Source organism: Pogoniulus pusillus, chromosome 39, assembly GCF_015220805.1.
Source record: "Pogoniulus pusillus isolate bPogPus1 chromosome 39, bPogPus1.pri, whole genome shotgun sequence".
In the NCBI taxonomy this organism is placed as follows: domain Eukaryota; kingdom Metazoa; phylum Chordata; class Aves; order Piciformes; family Lybiidae; genus Pogoniulus; species Pogoniulus pusillus.
In genome coordinates, this window is record NC_087302.1 from 9,094,424 (window position 1) to 9,115,289 (window position 20,866).

Sequence of the window (20,866 nt, forward strand, 5' to 3'; positions counted from 1 at the left end):
GAGAAGATCTCCCAAGTCTGCTCTTCTCCAGGTCACCTTCCTCTGATGACAAACGTTTTCTAGGGGACATTTCCAATGAGAGCTGCCACAGCAACAAATAAATCAAATCTATCAGGTCCTGAGTGGGTCCTTCAGGTCCTGGGGCTCCTGCATCCTCCCCTCTCCTGCACACCCTTTGCTAATGCTCCTCCCCAGGCTGAGCTCCTCTCATGATCTGGCCCAGCCTAGATGGTTACCATGTGTATAGGTAAAGCCATCATATTCCTGCTGCTTTTTCCAGGACCTTCTTGCCTTGTCGCCATCCCATGTTGGAGGGATACATTGAGTGACAAGCTACTGCAGCTCAGCAGAATATGCTCTTTACTCGAACCCTGCCACAGCAACCAGAGCAGCACATGCAAGTCCAGGCATTCCTGGGGAGAGGGAAAAGCAGGGTACAGGGGCAGCTCAGGGTCACTGAGGGCGTCTCTTCCTTCATTGCAACCCTTCCTGGGGGTCCTTGCAGATGCCGAAGTCGCTGTTGGTGATGGAGCCAATGATGGTCTTATCAGCATCGCAGCTCAAGCCACTTTCGCAGGGACATTTGTAATAGACCCCATAGAGGCTCTGTAGGGGAATCAAGGCATGGTACAAGGCAGGTACGTAGAACCATTGAGGTTGGAAGAGACCTTTGAGATCAAGTCCAACTGTTCGCCTAGAGCTTGCAATGCCACCACGACTGCTAAGCCACCGCCACTAAACCATATCCTTCAGCACCACAAACAGGTGTCTTTTGAACACCTCCAGAGATGGTGACTCCACCACCTCCCTGTGTCAGAGCTTGAAATTTTTCCTAATCTCCAACCTGAACCTCCTCAGAAGCTGTTTCCTCTTGTCCTGTCACTTGCTGCATGTGAGAAGAGATTGATCCCGAATTGTCTCCAGCCTCTTTTGAGGTAGTTGTCAAGGATGATGAGGTCTCCCCTCAGCCTCCTTCAGAAGTTCAAACAACCCTGATTCCCTCAGTCATTCCTCATAAGGCTTGTGTTCAATGCCCTTCACCATCTTTGTTGCTTTTCTTTGGACATGCTCCAGCACTTTGATGTCCCTGTCCCCATCCCCACTGGGGAGCAGTGGTACACCTACCTTTGGGGAGCACTCCTGGGTCTCAGCCGCTCTCGGTGCGCAGCGGGCCAGGCTCAGGCCATTACTCCGGTGGCAGCAGCTGCTCTTGCACTGGGCACTCTGCAGGCACAACTCCCCGATGTCCTGCCCCAGGAGGTGGGGGATGAGATGGGGTCTCTCTCTGTCCCCACTTGATCCCATTCAGGGGATAAATGACACCCTCAGGACACCCTCAGGACACCCTCACAGAGCTGCTGACAGAGACCAAAGCACTGCACACCTCTCCACCTCCTCCACTGCAGCACTCAGGACATGTCCCAGTCATGACATGGCTGGAGTTAGTGTCCCTCTTACCAAGTTGAAGATGAGCCCTCGCTCATGTGGGGCAGGCAGGGCTGGGGCCAGGAGCAGCAGAGCCAGCAGCAGGCAGGAGAGCAGCACTTTGGCCATGGTGGGCTCACTTGTGCCCTTGCCTGTGGGCTGGCAGGTGATTTATAGTGAGTCTCCATCAGCTGATGTGGCTGTGCCTATCACACTCCAGCCCGTGGCATTGGGGCAGCCTTCCCAGAGCAGGGAAACAGCTATGCCCTTGCTTCCAGATGGTGCCACCATGGGGACGCCTCCAGGTGACCATCCTACACTGGCCATGCCAACCTGCCTTTTGGCAGTTCCTTTAGCTGAAGTGAAGGTGAAGCAACAGTGTTCTTTGCCCTGTCAGGGAATTCCAGCCTCCTTCACCCTGGCTGGTGGGATTTGTGTACTTGCTGGGCAATGATGATGGGCTCAAGGGCAAAACAAGAGCTTGTGCCACAGCAGGAGCTCAACTCCAGCCCACATCCTCCATCACACATTGTCATCACCAAGAAATCCACTCAAGAAGGCTCAAAGTGTAGCAGAAGTGAGGCGACTATCCTGCTATCAACTCAGCTGCCTCAGTCAGTGCTCCAGAGCCCACCGATCTCTCAGGCCATCGCCATGCCCTGCCCTGATAGGTGTTCACTTTGTGGTTCAGGGCTTGGGGGATACAGCTGATAAAAGGAAAACAGTCCTGGGAAGGGCACAGACTTTCATACCCGCCTTGGCCCAGCTGCTCTGGGCAATGATTAACCCCCCTGCCCTGTGCAACCCTGACCTTCGGTGGCCAAAGTGGTGACATTGAGGGGTGGCCGTCACGCTGGTGTGTGGCATCTACATGCACCCTCCTCCAGTGGGGAAAGGCCTTGGTCACACCAGCTGCGAGGGCAGAGAGCAGTTGAGGGGTCACAGCACTGGGAATCTCACTCAGGGTTGCACAGCACAGCCCGGGGCGTGGAGCTCAGGGGCGGGGTGGGAGCACAGTGATGCACAGGGTGTTCAGCAGGGTGCCTGGGACATCCTGAGGAACCCTGCGTTCTTCACGTGGGGACATCTCACAGGCACTGAGCACATCCCAGAGTTCACTCTCGGGGCACAGAGTGCGGCCCGGGGAACGGGGCTCATCCCAGAGGTATATCCTGGAGATACAGGCACATCCTCAGGACGCATCCCGGAACACAGGGATCCCAATCCCGGGGGTACGAGGCTCATTCTGGAATCTTGTACAGGGTGCACCCCAGGGTCCCACTGCGGGGGCGCATGGCACATCCTTGAGTCCCAGAGCTCATTCCGGGGTCCGCTGAGGGTGTACATAGATTATGCTAAGGAAGCTGCCTGGTTCCCAGCGCTCATCCCAAGCCGCACCGCCCTCCTCCTCCGGAGCCCACCCAGGTTCGGGGCGGGGGAGGGCTCGTCGGCTCCTCCCAGGTCCTGCGCCAGTTCCTACCGGGTCTTCCTTCAGATGGTTTATTCCAAAGGGTCGTTGTCCTTCGGGTCGGTCCCACCACCACCGGAGCGTCCTGGAGGGGCAGGGCGGGGCAGCGCCGGTTGCCCCGGGAATCGTGTCGATGAGGCGTTGGCCTCGGGAAGGGTGGCAGTGGCGGTGACCCCGAGAGCGGTGGCGCTGGCCCCGCCATGACCAAGCTGCTGCCGGCGCAAGAGGCGGCTCGCATCTACCACACGAACTATGTGAGGAACGCGCGGGCCATGGGAGTGCTGTGGGCCCTCTTCACCCTCTGTTTCTCCATTCTGATGGTGGTGACCTTCATCCAGCCCTACTGGATCGGGGACAGCATCGACACACCGCAGGCCGGTTACTTCGGCCTCTTCTCCTACTGCATCGGCAACGCGCTCACCGGGGAGCTCATCTGCAAGGGCAGCCCCCTGGACTTTGGCACCATCCCCTCCAGCGCTTTCAAAACCGCCATGTTCTTCGTCGGCATCTCCACCTTTCTCATCATCGGCTCCATCCTCTGTTTCAGTCTCTTCTTCTTCTGCAACGCAGCCACCGTCTATAAAGTCTGCGCCTGGATGCAGCTGGCAGCCGGTGAGTGGGGCTGGAGAGGGATGTTCGAGGAGTTAGGGGCTGCTGGTGGCCCGTCCAGAGCAGCTTGTCCCTCTTTACCCCCACATCGACTCTGCTATGGTGGGAAAAGGAACACCAGCGTAACCTCCGTGCTCCATTTGCTCCGCCTTACTGGTTACCAGTGTTGAATTTTAAGCGGGTACAGTCTGGCAGAGCAGCTGAGCCCCAGTAGACTTGGAGTGCGTGGCCGATGCTCCCCCGACACCCGTGCTGCTGTAAACTCACCAGCAGCCCGGCCTCGCTTACCTGGGGGGCCCAGCCACTGCCGAGCGCCATCGCTCCTGCTCTGCCCCATGGTGCAGCCTGGACGTGGCTCCACAGCATCAGTCTGAAAGCACCAAATGCTGAAGTATGGGATCCCTATTGTGTGGGATCCTGCAGGAACTAGTGAGCCATCCACTGACAACTTTTGATGGGATATTTGGTGCCTTCAATACCCCCTGCAGCAACGGTGGCTCCCTGAGTTCAGGGGATACCATACTGGGAAGGTGGAACAGGTGGAGGAGACTGACCATAGGATTTGATATCACCACCCACATTTGCCTACTTTTCTGCTCAAGCCCACATCCCTTTGCACTTCCAGCCTTTCCCATCCTGCCTCCACCACAGGCAGACACTCGAGACACCCTGTAACTGAGCTCCTGTCCTCGCAGCCCGAATTGAAACCCAACCCAGCCCTTCACCGCTCCTAAAACATTTATACAGGGACCCGCCACAGCCCTCACTGTTCCCAGGTGTCCCGCTGGCAGGGACACCCTGACTGACGCCGCATGAGACAACAGTCGTGGCATCGAGGTTGCTCTAGTTCCTAGCTAAATAAATGAGCTCAAGGGAAGATTTAGATAAGAGGCTTGAGGCAGCTCAGCTTCACAGGACCAAGAAAAAGGCTTTACTGTCGTGTTTGGGGCTTTTGTGTGGCTTTTTTTTGTGGAGGAAACGTGGTGCCGGTGGCTCCAGCCACATGGATAAGCCCAAATCATAGAATAGTTTAGGTTGGAAGGCACCCCAAGAACCATCCAATTCCAACCCCGTGCCATAGGCAGGGACACGTCCCACTAGAACAGGTTGCTCAAGGCCTTGAATCACTCCTGGCATCCCAGTTTTTCTGCCCTAGACAAGCTCTCATGAGTTTTCAAGCGACTTTTTGGGCAATGGAGGTGCTGCTGCATTTCAGGGAATTGTATTAAAAATGGAGCAGCCAACAAGAGGATCCATTTTCTGGCCTTTGCTCAAAGCCCAGGACATATTTTCACTAGAGAAATTATTTTTTTCCATCTTCCCACATTTCTTCATGCTTTTCCTCTATGGTAGCTACAGGGAAAGGTAAATTACCTTAAAAGAAGAAGCTATCTACTTCTGAATGAAGAGAAACACCTTCTGCACAGCTGGGAAACTGCCTGCTGGCCTTGCTGCTCTCTTGTTCCCAAATTAGTGGGAAAATAATCTACAAAGGGTGAGGAAGCCACCCAAAAAGTGTTTTCTGAGCACTCAGGGACAGAGAAGAGTCACCGGGACAGGGCAGGGTGCTTGCAGCTGCAGGAGGCTACAGATGGCCATGAAGGACAGGGACAAACATCTACTTAACCAGAGCTCCCACCATGGGGGTGCTTCTGGTGTTAGGAGCCAAGGAGGTCCTTATATCTGCATGAAAGTACATAAAAGTTCAGTTACTTCATGCTGTGTATAAAAATAGAAATGGAGGATGTGAAAAGCTTCCATTAATCACATCCCAAAGCCTTGCAGATGAATATTGCTCTTGTCCCTCTTAAGCCCGTTCACTTTTGTCCACCAAACACATGGGGATAAAAGAGCACTTCTGAGTTTTTGGAACAGAAGGTGCTTGGCAGAAGACGGTCTTTTGGCAGTGTGGTCTGGATTTGTTGCAACAAGGGCAATGTGCCAGTGGCCCCATGGCCACTGAGGTCATGTGTGCCAGGGTTGGGCACTGAGATTGGCTGCAGCAGGAACTGGTGGCTCAGGGCTGGACTGTAACCACCACAGCTGAACAAGCAGAATTAATCTGCTGCAAAGCTGCTGCTTATGGCAGATTTCCACAACTTGCTCCCTTCCAAGCTACTGAGGATCTGTACATAATGGGTGTCTCCCATTAGGACCTCTGCAAGATCATATTCCTATACCCTTCAGCAGCAGGTCACTATAGCTCTATTTTAGTTATAGCAAATATTTGGTATGCCCCTGCTTGGGATCTCTTCCTTTGCGGACAGGATTTGGGAAAGTTGGAGATGACTCAATATGAGTTAAGCTTCCGAGCGATCCGTTTGTTTATTAAGAGCATCAGGCTTCAAGTTACAAAGCACAGGTGAGTAAAGTGAGCACACACAGCATGCAACGTGGTACTGGTAACTAGCATTTGGTGCATCTAAATATTGGAATATGCATAATCCTCCCTACTTGCAGCCACTGCTATAGCGTTTAGTGCACCTAAATGTTGGAATTTGCATATTCCTCCTATTTCCCTCCTAATCTGGACACAGTCCCACAGAAGCTGTCTACAACTACCTGAGGGGTGGTTGTGGCCAGGAGGAGGTTGCTCTCTTCTCTCAGGTGGCCAGCGCCAGAGTGAGAGGACACAGCCTAAGGCTGCGCCAGGGGAAATTTAGGCTCGAGGTGAGGAGAAAGTTCTTCACTGAGAGAGTGATTGGATACTGGAATGGGAGGTGATGGAGTCACCATCCCTGGAGCTGTTCAAGGCAAGACTGGCCTTGGTGCCATGGTCTAGCCTTGAGCTCTGTGGTAAAGGGTTGGACTTGATGATCTGTGAGGTCTCTTCCAACCCTGATGATACTGTGATACTGATCCACATTAACAAACCATAAGCTGAAATCCAGCAAGGCATGGGGCAATAATAGAATTCTCCATCTTGTATGGACTAAACCATTCTGGTTTCATTTGGAGTAACATAGCTAGGAATGCATGTGGACACAGGAGGGATGTTGCCTGGGCAACGGAGGGATAGGAGATGATGCTGCAGCTTGTCTTTGATGGGGAGTGTGCTGAGCTCGTGGGAAGGCAGCAAAATGTGTGACTGAGAGAAGTGCTGAGGAGAAGGACTTGGGGTGATGGTAGGTGAGAAGCTGGACATGAGCTGGCACCATGTGTTGCCAGGCCAGAGCCAGAGCCAGCCATGTGCAGGGCTTAACCCCAGCAACATGGGCAGTGGGTGGAGGCAGGGGATTCTGCCCCTGTTCTGCGCTCTGCTGAGACCTCACCTGCAGTGCTGGAGCCAGCTCTGGAATCCTCATCGCAGGAGAGACAGGGACCTGTTTGAGCAGAGACAGAGGAGGCCACAGCAGTGATGGGAGGGCTGGAAGCCCTCTGCTGTGAGGCCAGGGTGACAGAGTTGGGGTTGTTCAGCACGGAGAAGAAAAGGCTCCAGGAAGACCTTCTGGTGGCCTTTCAGTCCTTAAAGGAGTGGGCAGAAAGCTGGGGACAGACTTTGAGCAGGACCTGTTGTGACAGGACAAGGGGTGATGGATTAAAGAAATGTTTGACCCTGAGAGTGGTGAGACCCTGGTTGAATTTGCCCGGAGACGTGTATGCGCCATCTCTGGAACTATTCCAGGACAAGCTGGGGCTCTGAGCACTTGCTCTCGTTGCAGATGTCCCTGCTGGCTAGAGTAGGTTGGACTGGATGAGCTTTGAAGGTCTCTTCCCACCCACACCAGTCTGTGACTCTATGACCCTGCTCCTCCTCAGCTGCAGCAGCATGAAAAGAGCAGAGCACACACTCATGATGAGCAGCCACAGGCAGCTGTAAACCCAGTTGGCTGCGCTGCAGTATTTCCTTTGTCTGGAGCACTGTGGCCAAGCTCTTCCACACACACCCTCACCACATACACACATTGTGTGCTCAGCAGTAGCCCATGGCTGCTGTCCCCTTTCCTTGCAGCTACTGGGCTGATGATTGGCTGCCTGATCTACCCTGATGGCTGGGACTCAACCGAGGTTCGGCGCCTTTGTGGAGACAGGACAGACAAGTATGCACTGGGTGCCTGCACTGTGCGCTGGGCCTACATCCTCTGCATCATCGGCATCCTCGACGCCCTCATCCTCTCCTTCCTGGCCTTCGTGTTGGGGAACCGGCAGGACAACCTCCTGCCATCTGACTTTAAAGTGGAAAATAAAGGTAAAGGAGCTGGGGCTGAGCTCTGAGGCCTGTCTTGCTCCAGAGTGTTTCAGCCCCCGCAGCTGATTCTGGTGAGGCTGCACCTCAAATACTGGGCTCAGTTTTGGATTCCTTACTCCAAGAAGGACACTGAGGTGCTGGAGCAGGTCCAGGGAAGGGCAGCAAAGCTGGTGAAGAGTCTGGAGAACAGTGGTGGTGAGGAGCAGCCGAGGGACCTGGGGTTGTTCAGCCTCAAGAAAAGGAGGCTGAGGGGAGACCTCATTGCTCTCTGCAATGCCCTGAAAGAAGCTTGGAGCCAGGTGGGGGTTGGGGCCTTCTAAGGAACGTGCAACATGACAAGAGGAAATATACTCAAGTTGTGTCAGGTTTAGGTTGGACATGAGGAATAACTTATTCTGTGAAAGGGTTGTCAAGGCCTGGCTCAAGCTGTCCAGGGCAGTGGTGGAGTTCCTGTCCCTGGAAGGGTTTCAAAGCCACGTGGATGTGGTGCTGAGGGATATAGTTTAGTGGTAACCTGGCAGTGCTGAGTTAACAGTTAGACTTCATGATCTTAAAAGTTTCTTCCAACCAAAACCATTCTGTGATTGTCTTTATCTGGGAGGACATCCTTCAGTGGGGAAGCAGGAGAGAAGATGTCATGCTGCTTCATAAAGACGTAGAGATCTCCACAGAAAGCCAGAAGCAGGCAGAATATTGATGGATTCCAAGGCAGGAGCTCAAAGTGAGCCAGGCTTACCTTTCACAGCCTTTCATGTGGGTTTGCTTCCCGTGATGTTAAGGTGTGTTGGGTTTTTTAAACCCCTTTTGACAGCAAACTTGAAAGCTCACTTGCACCTACACTTTATACCGCATCTCATTAACACTGTAATTATCTTTTTGTTTTGCAGAAGAGGGCCATGACTGATGGAGCTGCTCACCTCACAAGTGACCCCCACAGTGATTTTTAACATTTCTTCCCAGTACACATAAAGCTACTGGTGTATTTTGGTTACTGAAGGACTGACAACGCTAGAGAGTTTGGTGCTATGGTGATACTGGTTTTATTTGGGGTGAAATAGGAAATAATCTTTGCTTTGCCCCTTGAAAGATGGAAATCATAAATCCTTGCTGAGTGACAAAAAAAAGCTCTTCTTCTATCAGCCTTTTTCTTTAAACTGACTGTTCGAGAAGCTTTAAACATACCAAATTCTGTGGGTTTTCTGCTATGGTTCTTTTCACTGATGAAACTGCTTTTTGCTCACAGGTCTCATGGAGTTTATGTGACAGGAAAAAAACAGACTGGGCACAAGTCTTTTTTTAAGTCCATCAGCAAACCTGAGGCAAAAGGGAGGGTTTGCTATTTGCTGCTTCTTGGAGTTTGTACACTTTCCTTGAAGAGAAATACTTCTGAGTAAAAAAACCCAAACAAATTAAAACCATGAGTGTTTTGGATCCTGTGCTGGTCTCCTTTAACTGCCATTGTACCAAACGTTGTGGAGCAGGTGGCAGAGCAGGACTAGAGAGTGGTCATTTTGAATCTTTGCATCTCCAACCATCTCCCACACAGAGTTCACAGGGACATGGTGTCACCCGCAGGCACTGCCCAGGAACTTAATGATGCAGATGTGTTGGTTCAGATGCCTACAATGGTGAGAGTGCTAACAGCAGCCACCTTGTAACCTAACGTCTTCCAGCTGCATGGTTACCCAGCACATTATCTTATTGTTCACAGGTCCTTTGATTGCCAGAAAACTGCACCTGGGATCACAGACTCCACGAGACTGTTGTCATTGTCTGAGTATTATTTATGTTTGATCCTTATGCTTACCTCTAAACCAGAATTTTTATTCAGGCACAAGGACCAAACCCTGTAATTTGGGACCACTGTGATTATTATTTGTGTGCCTGTTAACCCTTCAAGTGCTGTAGAACAGGTGTAAATGAGAATGCTGGCTTGAAAATGTTGGAGACTTTTCTTTAAATGCAGCTTATTTTCCTCTGCACAGTGGGATGCTTTATGAAGGGCAAATTTGTGGCACAGAATCACAAGAATCTTGGAATCACAGAATTGACCAGGTGGGAAAAGACTTCTAGGGATCATCGACTCCAACCTGTCACCTAATCCTTCTAATTAACTAAATCATGGCACTAAGTGCCTCATCCAGTCTCCTTTTAAACACCTCTATAGGGATGGTGACTCCACCACCTCTTCAGGCAGCCTATTCCAATGCCAGTTGCTCCTTCTGCCAAGAACTTCTTCCTAACATCAGCCTTATCCTGCCTTGGCGCACTTTGAGGCTATGTTCTCTTGTTCTGTCACTGGGTGATTGGGACAAGAGACCAACCCCACCTGGCTACAACCTCACTTCAGGTAGTTGTAGAGAGCAGTGAGGTCTGCCCTGAGCCTCCTCCAGGCTGCACACCTGCTCCCTCAGCCTTTCCTCACAGGGCTGTGCTCCAGCCCCCTCACCAGATTTGGTGCCCTTCTCTGGACACATTCAAGCACCTCACAATCTTTCTTAAACTGAGGGGCCCAGAACTGGACACAGTACTGAAGGTGTACTCAAGGAGTACTCGGACTGAGCATACCCCTAACCTCATGGCTGCTGCATGTGAATGGATGTTTTGCCATCTGAACGGGTCAACAGAAGGACACAAATGCCAATAGAAGGGATGGCTATGCTCTGCTTGCTCTTCCTGGAAATCCTATATATTTCTGCATGCAATTTCCATCATTCCTGACTGTAGGCAGCTTTGTTGAAATGACTCTAATTGAAAATAACACAGGAGGAAATGGGAAGAATCACATGGAAGTGGGTGTTGTCAGTTGTCGTGGAGGCAGGGAATTAATGTGGCCAAGTCAGGAATTATAAAAATAAAATTATTTTCCTGAAAACCCCACCCCCAAACTATATACAAAACTAGTTTAGGTTTATTTACAGATTCTAATTCAATCAGGAATTCTCTGAAAGGATGTTATGGACAAATTCAGAGATTTAAGAAGTCAGGAAATGGAAAAGGCTAACCTATAAACGCAGCTTTAGTCAATCAGACCGAGCAGAGAATTAAGGGAGCAGCAGGCTTTAGTCAAGAGAGGTGAGATAGGCATTCGGCGATGATCCTTTGCTGGATTTCTCTGCCGGTCGACTGCTCTCTGACGGTGCAAGCAATAGCTAATAGTCTGGATCCACGTGGCAGAAGTCCAAGGCGAGTGGTAAAGCCGCCAAACTTAGAAATGTCTTGAGACACGGCTCCCGCAAGATGGATTCATGGAAGTGACGCTGCCTCTGCAGCGGCAGGGGAGAGACAAACTGCTAGGGTCTTCCCAGCTTGGAATGGCAGCCAGGAAGTTGGCTGTGATACAGTCCGGGAGTAGCTGGGTCTGAGTGCTGCCGGCACCTCTCTCAAATGGACCCCAGGGCTTGCCAGGCTTGCAAGTTTGCACAGAATGGTGCGAAAGTGCGGAGAATGGCCCGAAGGCAGGAACGGTGTAAAACCGAGAGCTGTGAAAAGGTAGGAGCCGTCTAAAAGCGGAGACGGTCCAAAACGGGAGTTCTGTCATGGCAGGAACCTGTCCTGTTGAGAGCTCTTTCAAGTCGGGAACCGCCTTGTGCTTTCTGCCTTGCTCTATTTATGCTTTTCTAGACAAAGTGTCCGTTTGCCATTTTATACTGCAGTCGACAACTCAGCCAACCATCAGTCTAATTCCAGTGTGGGCTTTCACACGGGTCAATCCGTGTGTGGGAAGGCACCTTTTGATGTTCTCCCTTCAAGCCTGCAGGGCAGGGTGGGGGAAAGCAGTTTTCTGCCGCCCTCTCCTCCGCATTCAAACCTGCGGGGGGGGGGGGGGGGGGGGGGGGGGGGGGGGGCGGGGGACGGACGGGGACGGGGACGAACGGGGACGGGAGGGAAGGGAGAAGAAAGGAATTTAGAGTGCGCGGGAACATCAGTCAAAAGCACTTCAGCAGCTCTGACTGCCTTTGAGACATGTGTAAGCCTCCTGGAACCCTTGTTAGATGCCTCGAGACTGATTTTTCTTAACCAATACCCAAGCTGAAGAGTAATTGCAGCAAAGAAATGAGCTGAACCTGCTCCTCTAGCCTTGAATATCATGATTTAGTCATTCACTCTCAGCAAAATGGAAACCCAGCACTGGAAGAGTTAACGTCCCTAGCCAAAGTCTTGACTCCAGCTAAGGGCGTGACAAAGTGCCTGTGATCTAAGCAGGCACTCTTCCCTGTTGCCCAACTCCTCTCGTTCCTCCTGGCAGCATGAGTTTTCGTGAAAGCGGGAAGGGCCTATAGCACAAGTCTTGTGAGGGGTGGCCGAGGGGACTGGAGTTGTTTGGCCTGAAGAAAAGGCGAGACCCCATTGCTCTCTACAACTCCCTGAAAGAAGCCTTCTCTCTCCCCTCCCAAGAAACAAGTGACAGGACAAGAGGAAACGGCCTCAGGTTGCACCAGGGAACATTTAGGTTGGACACTAGAAAGTATTTCTTCACTGAAAGATTAGTTAAGATGTGTAACAGGCTACCTATAACAGTGGTGGAGACTCCATCCCTGCAGGAATTTAAAGCTGTGCAGATGTGGTACTGAGGTACATGGTGTCACTGGTAGTGACAGATTGACTCAATGATCTTGCAGGTCTTTTCCAAACATAATGATTCTTATGATTCTGCCAGCTGTTGCACTGAATGAGACATTAGGGTGGAGAGAAATTTGCTAACCTTTGCAACTTTCTACCTCATAAACACCAATGCAGAATCCACCTTCTTTCTGGTTTGTGTCTTTATTAGTGACTGATGTCCTCCCAGTTAAATTGAAGGAGTTAGATTAGGTTTTCAGATGACCTTGTATCAGCAAAGCTGGGTTTCTTTGTGTAATTCACATAGAAAATGTGAACAAAAAATATTTTGTATTCCACAGACTTCTGCTTTCAGGTGGAATTACACAGGAAAATTCACTGAAATTCTCCTTAATGATACATAAGCCCAGCTCAAATGCATGGCTACTGTCACCTTCTGCATGAGATCCCAACAGCTGCTTTTCTGAGTGTGCCAGGACTACTTGAACTATACAACAAAATTAGTTTGTCATTTTCCCCCCAGTGCCTTGATAAAGAGTTGTGCTGACATAAGTTCATAAAGTGGAAACCATCTCATGGTTTAATTTATCAGAGCATCTGGCACAAGAGATTTGTGTGTGACAGTGATAAATGCAACGACTGCAGGGTGGCCTCAAGTTAGTAAATCCTGGGGAACATCTGATACGGTTGGAGATGCAGCCCTGTGCAGTAGCTCTGCTAGAAGAGAAAAGCAGGAGGGGCTCAGCCGTGTGCCAAAGGTGCAAAAGTTAGGCAGAAGGATATCCCTGGCTTGGGTGGAGAAGAAGGAGCAGAGCCTGTCAGCTGTCCATGTCTCTGTCTTTGCTTGCCTGATGCCATGGGGGGGGTGTGGGCTGTGATGGTGCAGCAGAGTGAGGGGTGAGGGCAGCCTCCCTTGCAAGGGTGCTTGCAGCCCTGCACGTTTGAAGGGCCTGAGAATTCCTGGAGAGGATTAAAACACACTGCAGACTGCGTTAGTTGGAGGTGCTCCGGGAGAAGAAGAGCTATGTTTTTCCTCTAGCAGCTGCAGAACGGCATTAATTCTCGTGTCAGCAGCTCCCCCTGTGTCTCCTCTGCTGTCTATAAATCCCTCAAGAGTAGATCAAGGAAGTCCTGAGTAGCCCCAGCTGGAGTTTAGAGCTGTACCTATAAACTGAGTGTCAGAGTGCCAGAGCGTGGAATGTGCCTTGCGTGCGGTGTGCTGTTTGCAAAGGCAATAGGCAGAGCGGCGCTGGGCTGAAGGCGCTGCCCCCGGCCGGGCGCAGAGGCGCTCTCGGTTGTCTGTGCTGCCCCCCTGTGTTTGCTCGTGGGTACTGCAGTTGCAGAGCGGCGTGCGGTGTGGCGCCGTTGCTCAGTGCTGCCACCGTGTGTTTCCTTGTCCACACTGCAGTTCCTCAGCCGCGGCGGTCCACCGTTTTCCTGCCTCGTCGCTAAAGGCCGTGCACGATTGAAGTGGCTGAAAGCTGAGGGGAGGGGAGGAGAGGAGGGGAAGGTGAGAGGTGGGAGGGAGAGCTGAGAACTGGTTTGGATTTGTAAGTATTCGAGTGAGGAGTTAAAAGCGGCAGGCGGGGGGGCGGGCCGGCGCTCGTGGGGGGGGCGCTCGGGGGGGCGGGCCGGCGCTCGGGAGGGCGGGCCGCTAGGGCTCCGCAGTCGGACGCATGCGCCAGTGGAGTCGCAGGAAGCGGCAGTGGCGCTGAGCCGGCTGCAGCGGAATGGCGGCGAGCACAGAGCGGCAGGCAGGCAGGCCGGCAGGCAGGCCGGCCGGCCGGCCGTTTCGGGCCAGAGGGAAGCCTCACGCGTTCCCCGGCAGAGCTGCGTTCTTTGTCTCTCGCAGCAGAGGAGTTTGGGCAGGTGAGTTGCTCGGCAGCGGCGCCGCATCTGAGACGCGTTTTAGCGCAGCTGCCCTAAGTAGCCTTTGCGGCGCTGTCTGCACGTGTGCGGGGGTCTGGAGGCATCTGTAGGTACCCTTGGGGGCCTGGAGGGCTCTCTGGAAGTCTGTGGAGCTCTCTGGGTGTCTGTGGAGGTGGTTAGGGGTCGGTAGAGGTGTCTGTGGTGCTGTAGGTGTCTCAAAAGGCTGTGAAGGTCTTGAGGTGCCTTGCAAAGGTCTCGAGGTGTCTGTAGAGGTCTGTAGGGGTCTGCAGGGCTCTATGGAAAGGTCGGGAGGGGTCCCTAGAGGTCTCTAGGAGGCTGGAGGGGTGTGCAAGTGTCTGTAGCATTCAGCAGGTGTCTGGAGGTTTCTGTTCTGGGCCCGCAGGCATCTTGTAAAGGTCTGCAGGGGTCTGTGGAGCTCTGTCAGGCATCTGTTAAGTGTCTGCAGGAATCCATTGAAGGTCTGGAGGGGGCTGCAGGGCTCTGCAGAGGAGGCTGTGGCTGTGTGTAGAGGTCTTAGGGGTGTGAAGAGTTTGCAGGGGTCTGTAAGGGTCTGCAGAGCCCTTGGAAAGGTCTGAAGTTGTCTGTAGGAGTCTGGAGATGTCTCTAGGGCACTGCAGGGGTCTGCAGGGGTCTGCTGCTGCGGGAGGAGTGGGCTCGCGGAGCCACGCCCCCCCGGGCTGCGGAGCCACGCCCCCTCCCTGGCCTTTCTTGCCTGGCTCTGGTTGCTGCCTCTTTATTTGCATAGCCACACCCCCTGTCCCCTTGCTGTCTAGTCCCCGCCCCTTTCTTTCGGAGCCACGCCCCTTCCATGTTCTGTGTCTGGTCCCCGCCCCTTTTCCTTAGCCACGCCCCCTCAGTACAATGCCTAATCCCCGCTGCCTGCATAGCCACGCCCACTCCCCATGCTGTGTCTAGTCCCCGCCCCTCCATAGCCACGCCCTCTCCCCATGCTGTGCCTAGTCCCCGCCCCCTCCATAGCCACGCCCTCTCCCCATGCTGTGTCTAGTCCCCGCCCTTTCCGTAGCCATGCCCTCTCCCCATGCTGTGCCTGGGCCCGCCCCCTCGGCCCCGCTCCCGCCCCCCAGTAACTAATAATATGGTGACAGATTTGGAGCTTCCTTTGGAGGAGAAGTTCAGGAGGTGGCTGCTGATTGGTGGATTGCGATGGGCGTGGTTTGCCACTTGTTCTGCCTCCCTCATTTGCATACATTTCAATATCAGGCTCTGCCTTTGAGTACCTTGGAGATGTGTTGGGGGTTGGGGAGGGGTTACCGGGAGGGTCAGCAGCTGATTGGTGGATCCTGTGGGGGCTGTGGGCATGGTCACCCCTGTGCCCCGCCTCCTCATTTGCATAAATGAAGGCAGGGTCTACCTGGCGGAGTTTGGTGCTTTATTGGGGGGGGAAACTGGTTAGGACGGGGAGAGTCAGCAGCTGATTGGTGCGTCCTCTTGTGTGGGCGGGCCCTGCCTTTGCCCCGCCCCTCCAAAGCGCTCGATGGTCTCCAGCACAGCCCCAGCAGCTCCAGGAAGGAGGAGACCTCCCCCCGCAGGCCTCCAGCCCCCCGGGAGACCCAGAGCCTGTGGGGGGAGGGCTCAGGGACCCCCAGACCCTCCCAGGGACCCCCAGACCCTCCTAGGGACCACCCAGGGACCCGCAGACCCGCCCACTGGCCTCCCAGAGACCCCCACTCACCTCCTTGTATGCCCCCACTAATCCCCCAGCCCCTCCCCGTCCCCGCCCAGCGCCCCCCAGTGCCCACTCAGGCCCTCAGCTTGTCCCCGCAGCACTGCAGCCTGGCCTGGGGGCGCTGCTGAGGCCTCCCCCAGGGCCAGGCTGGGGGCTGCAGGCCTAGGCCCAGCGCCCTCAGTGCCACCTGTGCCAGGCCAGCGGGCAGCGGCAGCAGCACCTCCCTGGCAGGGCAGGTCAAGGAGCTTCGGGAGAGGGACCCCAGCACCCCGCAGCGTCCCCCCAGTCCCCTCCCACTGCTCCCAGTCCCCCCCAGGCACCCCTGGGACTCTCTACGGCACCCACAGACCCTTCCCCTCCCCCCCAGCCACCTCTGACCCCCGTCAAAACCTCACCCGGGGACCCCCATGACACCCCCAGACCCTCCCTCTGCTCCACTGCCCCCTCCCCCCAGCCACCTCGGACCCTTCCCAAGGCGCCCCCAAACCCCCCCAACCCCGGGGCCGCCTACAACACCCCCAGACCCTCCCCCTAGCACCTTCAGCCACTTCGGACCCCCCCCAAATCCCCCTGCGACCCCCCCAAGCGCCCCTGGCAACCACTGACTCATCCCCAGACCCTCCCCCCACTGCTCGCCCCCTCCCCGGGACTCCTCAAACCCCCCTGGGGCCCCCCCGAAGCCCCTCTGGGACTCTCCAAAACCCCCCAGCCCCTTCCCCCGCCCCCCCCCGAGCCTTCTCGGACCCCTCCCGGGACCCCCCAACTCCGCCTAAGACCCCCCCGGGGCTGAGTACAGCTGCAGCAGCTCGCTCCGCGCCGCCATCTTGCCTCCGTGCCGTCACTTCCGGCTGGCAGGCGACGCTCTGGGCCGCTCGTCTCGCTGGTCAAAGCCGCTCTAGGCCTCCGAGGTCCTCCAGGCGCCACTGCGAGCGGCTCTGGGCCAAAGCAATGACTGTGCTCAGCTGCAGGGATGGATTTGCCTGCACTCAAGCTGCTGCTGCCAGAGCCCCTCCGTGTCAATCTGTGCTGCCGTTGGGTTCTGCAGCTCTCTCCAGCAAGCATGGCATGAGCTGAAGGAGCAGCAGGAGCAGCATGGCCGTTCCCCAGGCAGCAGGAGGTTTCAGCCCAGCACCAGCTCATGCGGGAGGAGCAGATGCTGAGGAACATCCCCCACGAGACGCAGGTGGCCAAAGAGGCTGGGTCAGGTAAAGCTTTGTGTGGAGTTTGTGCTCCTTCTGGCAGTCAGTTGCACCGGTTCTGAGGAGTAGAAGCATGGAGTGGTTGCTGTTGGAGAAGAGCTTCCAAATCATCCAGGGCAGCCCTTAAGGCAGCACTGCCAGGTCACCCCTAAAGCCTGTCCCTGAGCAGCACAGCTGTAGGACTTTGCCTCCCTCCAGGTAGCTGCAGCCAGCAGTGAGCTCACTGATCAGACTCTGTGCTCAGAGCAGAGCTGCTGCAGCCCTCTCAGCATCTTGGTGGCCTCCTCTGCACTGGCTCCAACACTTCCATGTCCTGGTTGTGCTGGGGGCTCCAGAACTGCCCCCAGGACTGCAGATGGGGTGTGAGGAGAGCAGAGGCAAGGGGCAGAATCCCCTCCCTTACCCTGCTGCCCACACTGCTCTTGCTGGAGCCCAGCACAGGGTTGCTGTCTGGGCTGCACTCACACTGCAGGCTCCTCTTGAGCTTTGCATCAGCCCAGAGCCCCAGGGCCTGTTCCTCAGGGCTGCTCTCAGCCGTTCCCCATCCAGCCTGGAGTTGTGCTTGGGATTGTGCCCACCCAGGTGCAGGACCTTGCACTTGGCCTTGATGAATGCCATGAGGTTGGCCTGGGCGCACCTCTGCAGCCTGCCCAGTTTGTAACTGGGGCTGTAAAGAATGGTTATGCATTGCTTGTGCTTCTGATTTCAGGAGAGTCCCATTTCATTCTTGATGCTTTTTTTAAGAGAGGCATACAACTGAGCTCCCTCAGAGAAGCAGCATGAAGTGCATGAAGGATGCTGGCTGCAGTCAGCACAGACAAGGCACACTGGAGTAGGTTAACAAGATGCTTGACATTTGCCCTTAATGGTCATTGTCTTCAAATGCATCATTCAGGAGTTAAGTTGCTTGGCATTTGCAGTTGACTACTTCTTCTCTGGCCTTTGGAGTGAAGGAAGGGAAAAACCAGAGTTGAAGATGTCAGCTCTGTAAGTTTTCTCTGGGTGATCAAAGCATGCACAACATCCTGTGCTTGTGCTCTGGAAGATTCTAGGAGCTTCACGGGGACTCAGGGAGCACAAGTTATGGATTTCTGTGGGCTGTCTCTAGATGAACACCTGAATGCAGTGAATCTAAAAGCAGCTGTCTCTCATTTGAAGTTAAAGTGATGTGATTGATCTGGTGCTTTATAGGTGCCAAAAAGGAGACCTTCTTCACCTGCTTCTCCTGTGCAAGCTCTTCTGTCTGTCTGCTGAGATGTTTCTGCCTGTTTATCTGGCAGAGAAGTGTTTGCTTTTTGGCTGGGTAAGTAGGAGATTTGTTTTGTTGATTTGATTTGTTTTGTCGCTGAATACTTGGTGCAGCTGGCCTCAGATGCTGTTTCTTCACAAAGGACACACTACTGTGTGATTGGTGGGCATAGAAGCAGTAATTGCTGACAGAAGCACGCTTGTGAACTTGGCTGTAAATTCATGAACAGACATTACAGTGTTTCTGTCTCTGCAAGCCAAAGTACTCTCATGCTGAAGAACTTCTTCCTCAGATCCACTCTAAGCAGCCCTGCTCTCCCTCAGCTTCAAACCATTCCCTTTGCCCTGTCTTTAGACACCCTTATGGAAAAAGTCCCTCTGCAGCCTTCCTGCTGCAGGTTCCCTTCAGGTACTGGGAGGTAGCTTTAAAGTCTCCCTGGAGTCTTGTCCCCTTCAGGCTGAGCAGCCCCAGCTCCCTCAGCCTATCCTCTTAGAAGTGCTCCAGCCCTTGGCTCATCCTCGTGGTCCTGCTCTGAACTGGTTCCAGCAGTTTTTCGTTCTTCAGCTGGACTGTGGCCATGTGGAATGTTTTGGGTTGTGCTTTTGCTTTTGCATGCTGAAAGACTTCCTGTGTTACCTTAGTAGTACGTTTCATGTGCAAGGTTCCTGTCTGTGATCTCTTGCTGCTGGGGAAGTCATGAGCTACCTGTGGGGGTGTGAAATGCAATAAGCTTCGATCGCGTTGCCTGCACGGATGTGAGGGGACAAAGTACTGCTGAGAAGCTTTTTTGTACCATTCTCTTCCCCCTTCCCCTCTTGCCTTTAAGGGAACACACACAGGGAGAAGCTTACTGAGCGCCCTCTGACATGCTGTAGGAATTCTTTGCTTTGCAGTGTTTTACACTGTGGCTCTTCAAACCTGTAACCCATCTGCTTTCCACTGCCAGCGAGCTGACCATCCGTACTACCGTCGTCTTGAATGCCTCCAACCAGCAGTGTTTGCTGCCAGACAGACACCTGGAGAAGACAGAGGACATGGTTAAGTTCATGAACGATATCTTGGATGGTGCTGCTGAAGTAAGTCTTTGTTGTGGCTTGAGATATATTGGTTGGTGTTTGGTTTTTCCCCCCTTAGCTGCGGTGGCTCCGATTGTTATGCCGTGTGATTTATCTTCCTGTCCTGGCTGTCTTCCTGTGCTGGGTGCTGGCAGTGAATACGTGGTGAGGAGTGCTTGGAGTGTGCCATCCTTTGCTGTTCTCACTGTGGGAACTCCAAGAACCATGGAATGGGTGCGTTATGAGTGATGCAAAATTAATAATCAATATTAATGTTGGTATCCAGGCAAAGGTTGTTAATAGCTACAACCAACCTGTTTCTTATCATTCAGTCTCTGCAGAAAGCTTATTGACATGGTTCAAAGCACACAGCTGGGGTATTTGTACACTTAGAATCATGGAATCAGCCAGGTTGGAAGAGAGCTCCAAGCTCATCCAGCCCAACCTAGCCCCCAGCCCTCTCCAGTCAGCTAGGCCATGGCACTAAGTGCCTCATCCAGGCTTTTCTTGAGCAGCTGCAGGGACGGCGACTCCCTAGGCAGCCTCTGTGGTCTGAGAGCAGAGCAGCAACTTGCTGTTAGTTTGCTGTGATGGTCTCAAACAGCTGTGGGAGAGTTTGGCATGAGCCTGTTGGAATGCTTAGCCTTACTGGAGGAGCTGGGAGCGTCTGGGCAGCATGAAATGCAAGAGCAATTGCTTTTCACTTCCTTCTTAAGGGACTTAAGGGTTGGGAGGTCTGAAGAATGAACTGTTGGGATCATAACTGCAAAGTGTCAGCAGTTTTGACATGGTTCCATTTGACATTGCAGGCACAGGCTGGTGATGGACTTCTGCAACGAAGCAAGAGAGTCATCTATGAGGCCAAGGCTGCTGTAATGGTAGAGTTCATTGCTTATTCAGTGAGGTGATGCTCTTGTCAGTCAAGAAGGACTTAGTTGCAGAGGCTTTGGAAATGCTTTAATGTAAGCTTGTTGCTATGCTGTGCTTAGTGTATCTATTGTCACTCTTTATAACTAGGTTTAAACCAAATGAACTTCTTGATTAAAACAGCCAATCATGTCTGCCATAGTTCTCATTGTTCCACCTGCATGAATGTCACATTTTTCACTCTGCTGTTAGTCTGACATATTTTAAGGGACAGAATCATGAAAATCCAACCTCGTTTCCTTGAGCTTTTTGCCATCGCTTCAGAGGTTCTTTTGTGTTCTGAGCAATGTTTTGGTTTCAGTCTGTCCCAGTCCTCTGTCAGCCTCACAGCCAAGAAATCTCTGCTCCTTTTGAGGCGGAGCAGCTTCTGTCTGTTGTTACGTGTCCTAGTGCTGAGCACCGCCAAGCAGCAGCTGCCACCTTGGTGCTGACCCCTGCCCCTCGGCAATGTATAGACGTTAAGGAGATCCCTTCTCTTCCCCAGACTAAACAGCCCCTCCCTCCTCTTCTCCCCCCCCCCGTCGCTCTTCCCCCCCCCCCCCGTCGCTCTTCTCCCCCCCCCCGTCGCTCTTCTCCCCCCCCCCGTCGCTCTTCCCCCCCCCGTC

General features: G+C 53.6%; 3 protein-coding genes across 5 annotated transcripts; 2 read left to right on the top strand and 1 right to left on the bottom strand.

Moving 5' to 3' along the window:
• Positions 1-337: 337 nt before the first annotated feature.
• Positions 338-2,866, bottom strand: CLPS (colipase). The gene is made up of 3 exons (XM_064173534.1): positions 1,459-2,866; positions 1,126-1,248; positions 338-606 (listed from the first exon to the last, which is right to left on the bottom strand). The coding sequence occupies exons 1-3, from the start codon at positions 1,552-1,554 to the stop codon at positions 475-477; spliced, it is 351 nt and encodes a 116-aa protein (XP_064029604.1). The 5' UTR covers positions 1,555-2,866; the 3' UTR covers positions 338-474.
• Positions 2,867-3,093: 227 nt separating this feature from the next.
• Positions 3,094-9,122, top strand: LHFPL5 (LHFPL tetraspan subfamily member 5). Its single transcript, XM_064173533.1, has 3 exons — positions 3,094-3,505; positions 7,455-7,691; positions 8,579-9,122. Exons 1-3 carry the CDS (start codon positions 3,094-3,096, stop codon positions 8,593-8,595), a joined length of 666 nt encoding a protein of 221 aa, XP_064029603.1. The 3' UTR covers positions 8,596-9,122.
• Positions 9,123-13,730: 4,608 nt separating this feature from the next.
• LOC135191356 (protein disulfide-isomerase TMX3-like) lies at positions 13,731-20,519 on the top strand. 3 transcript variants are annotated; one of them, XM_064173579.1, is made up of 5 exons: positions 13,731-13,764; positions 16,794-17,036; positions 18,222-18,333; positions 19,226-19,355; positions 20,144-20,519. In XM_064173579.1, the coding sequence occupies exons 2-5, from the start codon at positions 16,970-16,972 to the stop codon at positions 20,240-20,242; spliced, it is 408 nt and encodes a 135-aa protein (XP_064029649.1). In that variant the 5' UTR covers positions 13,731-13,764; positions 16,794-16,969; the 3' UTR covers positions 20,243-20,519. The 3 variants fall into 3 exon arrangements, with proteins under 3 accessions (XP_064029649.1, XP_064029647.1, XP_064029650.1); XM_064173577.1 differs by lacking the exon at positions 13,731-13,764 and adding an exon at positions 14,019-14,123; XM_064173580.1 differs by lacking the exon at positions 13,731-13,764 and adding an exon at positions 14,024-14,123 and having other exon boundaries at positions 16,877-17,036.
• The last annotated feature ends 347 nt before the right edge of the window (positions 20,520-20,866 follow it).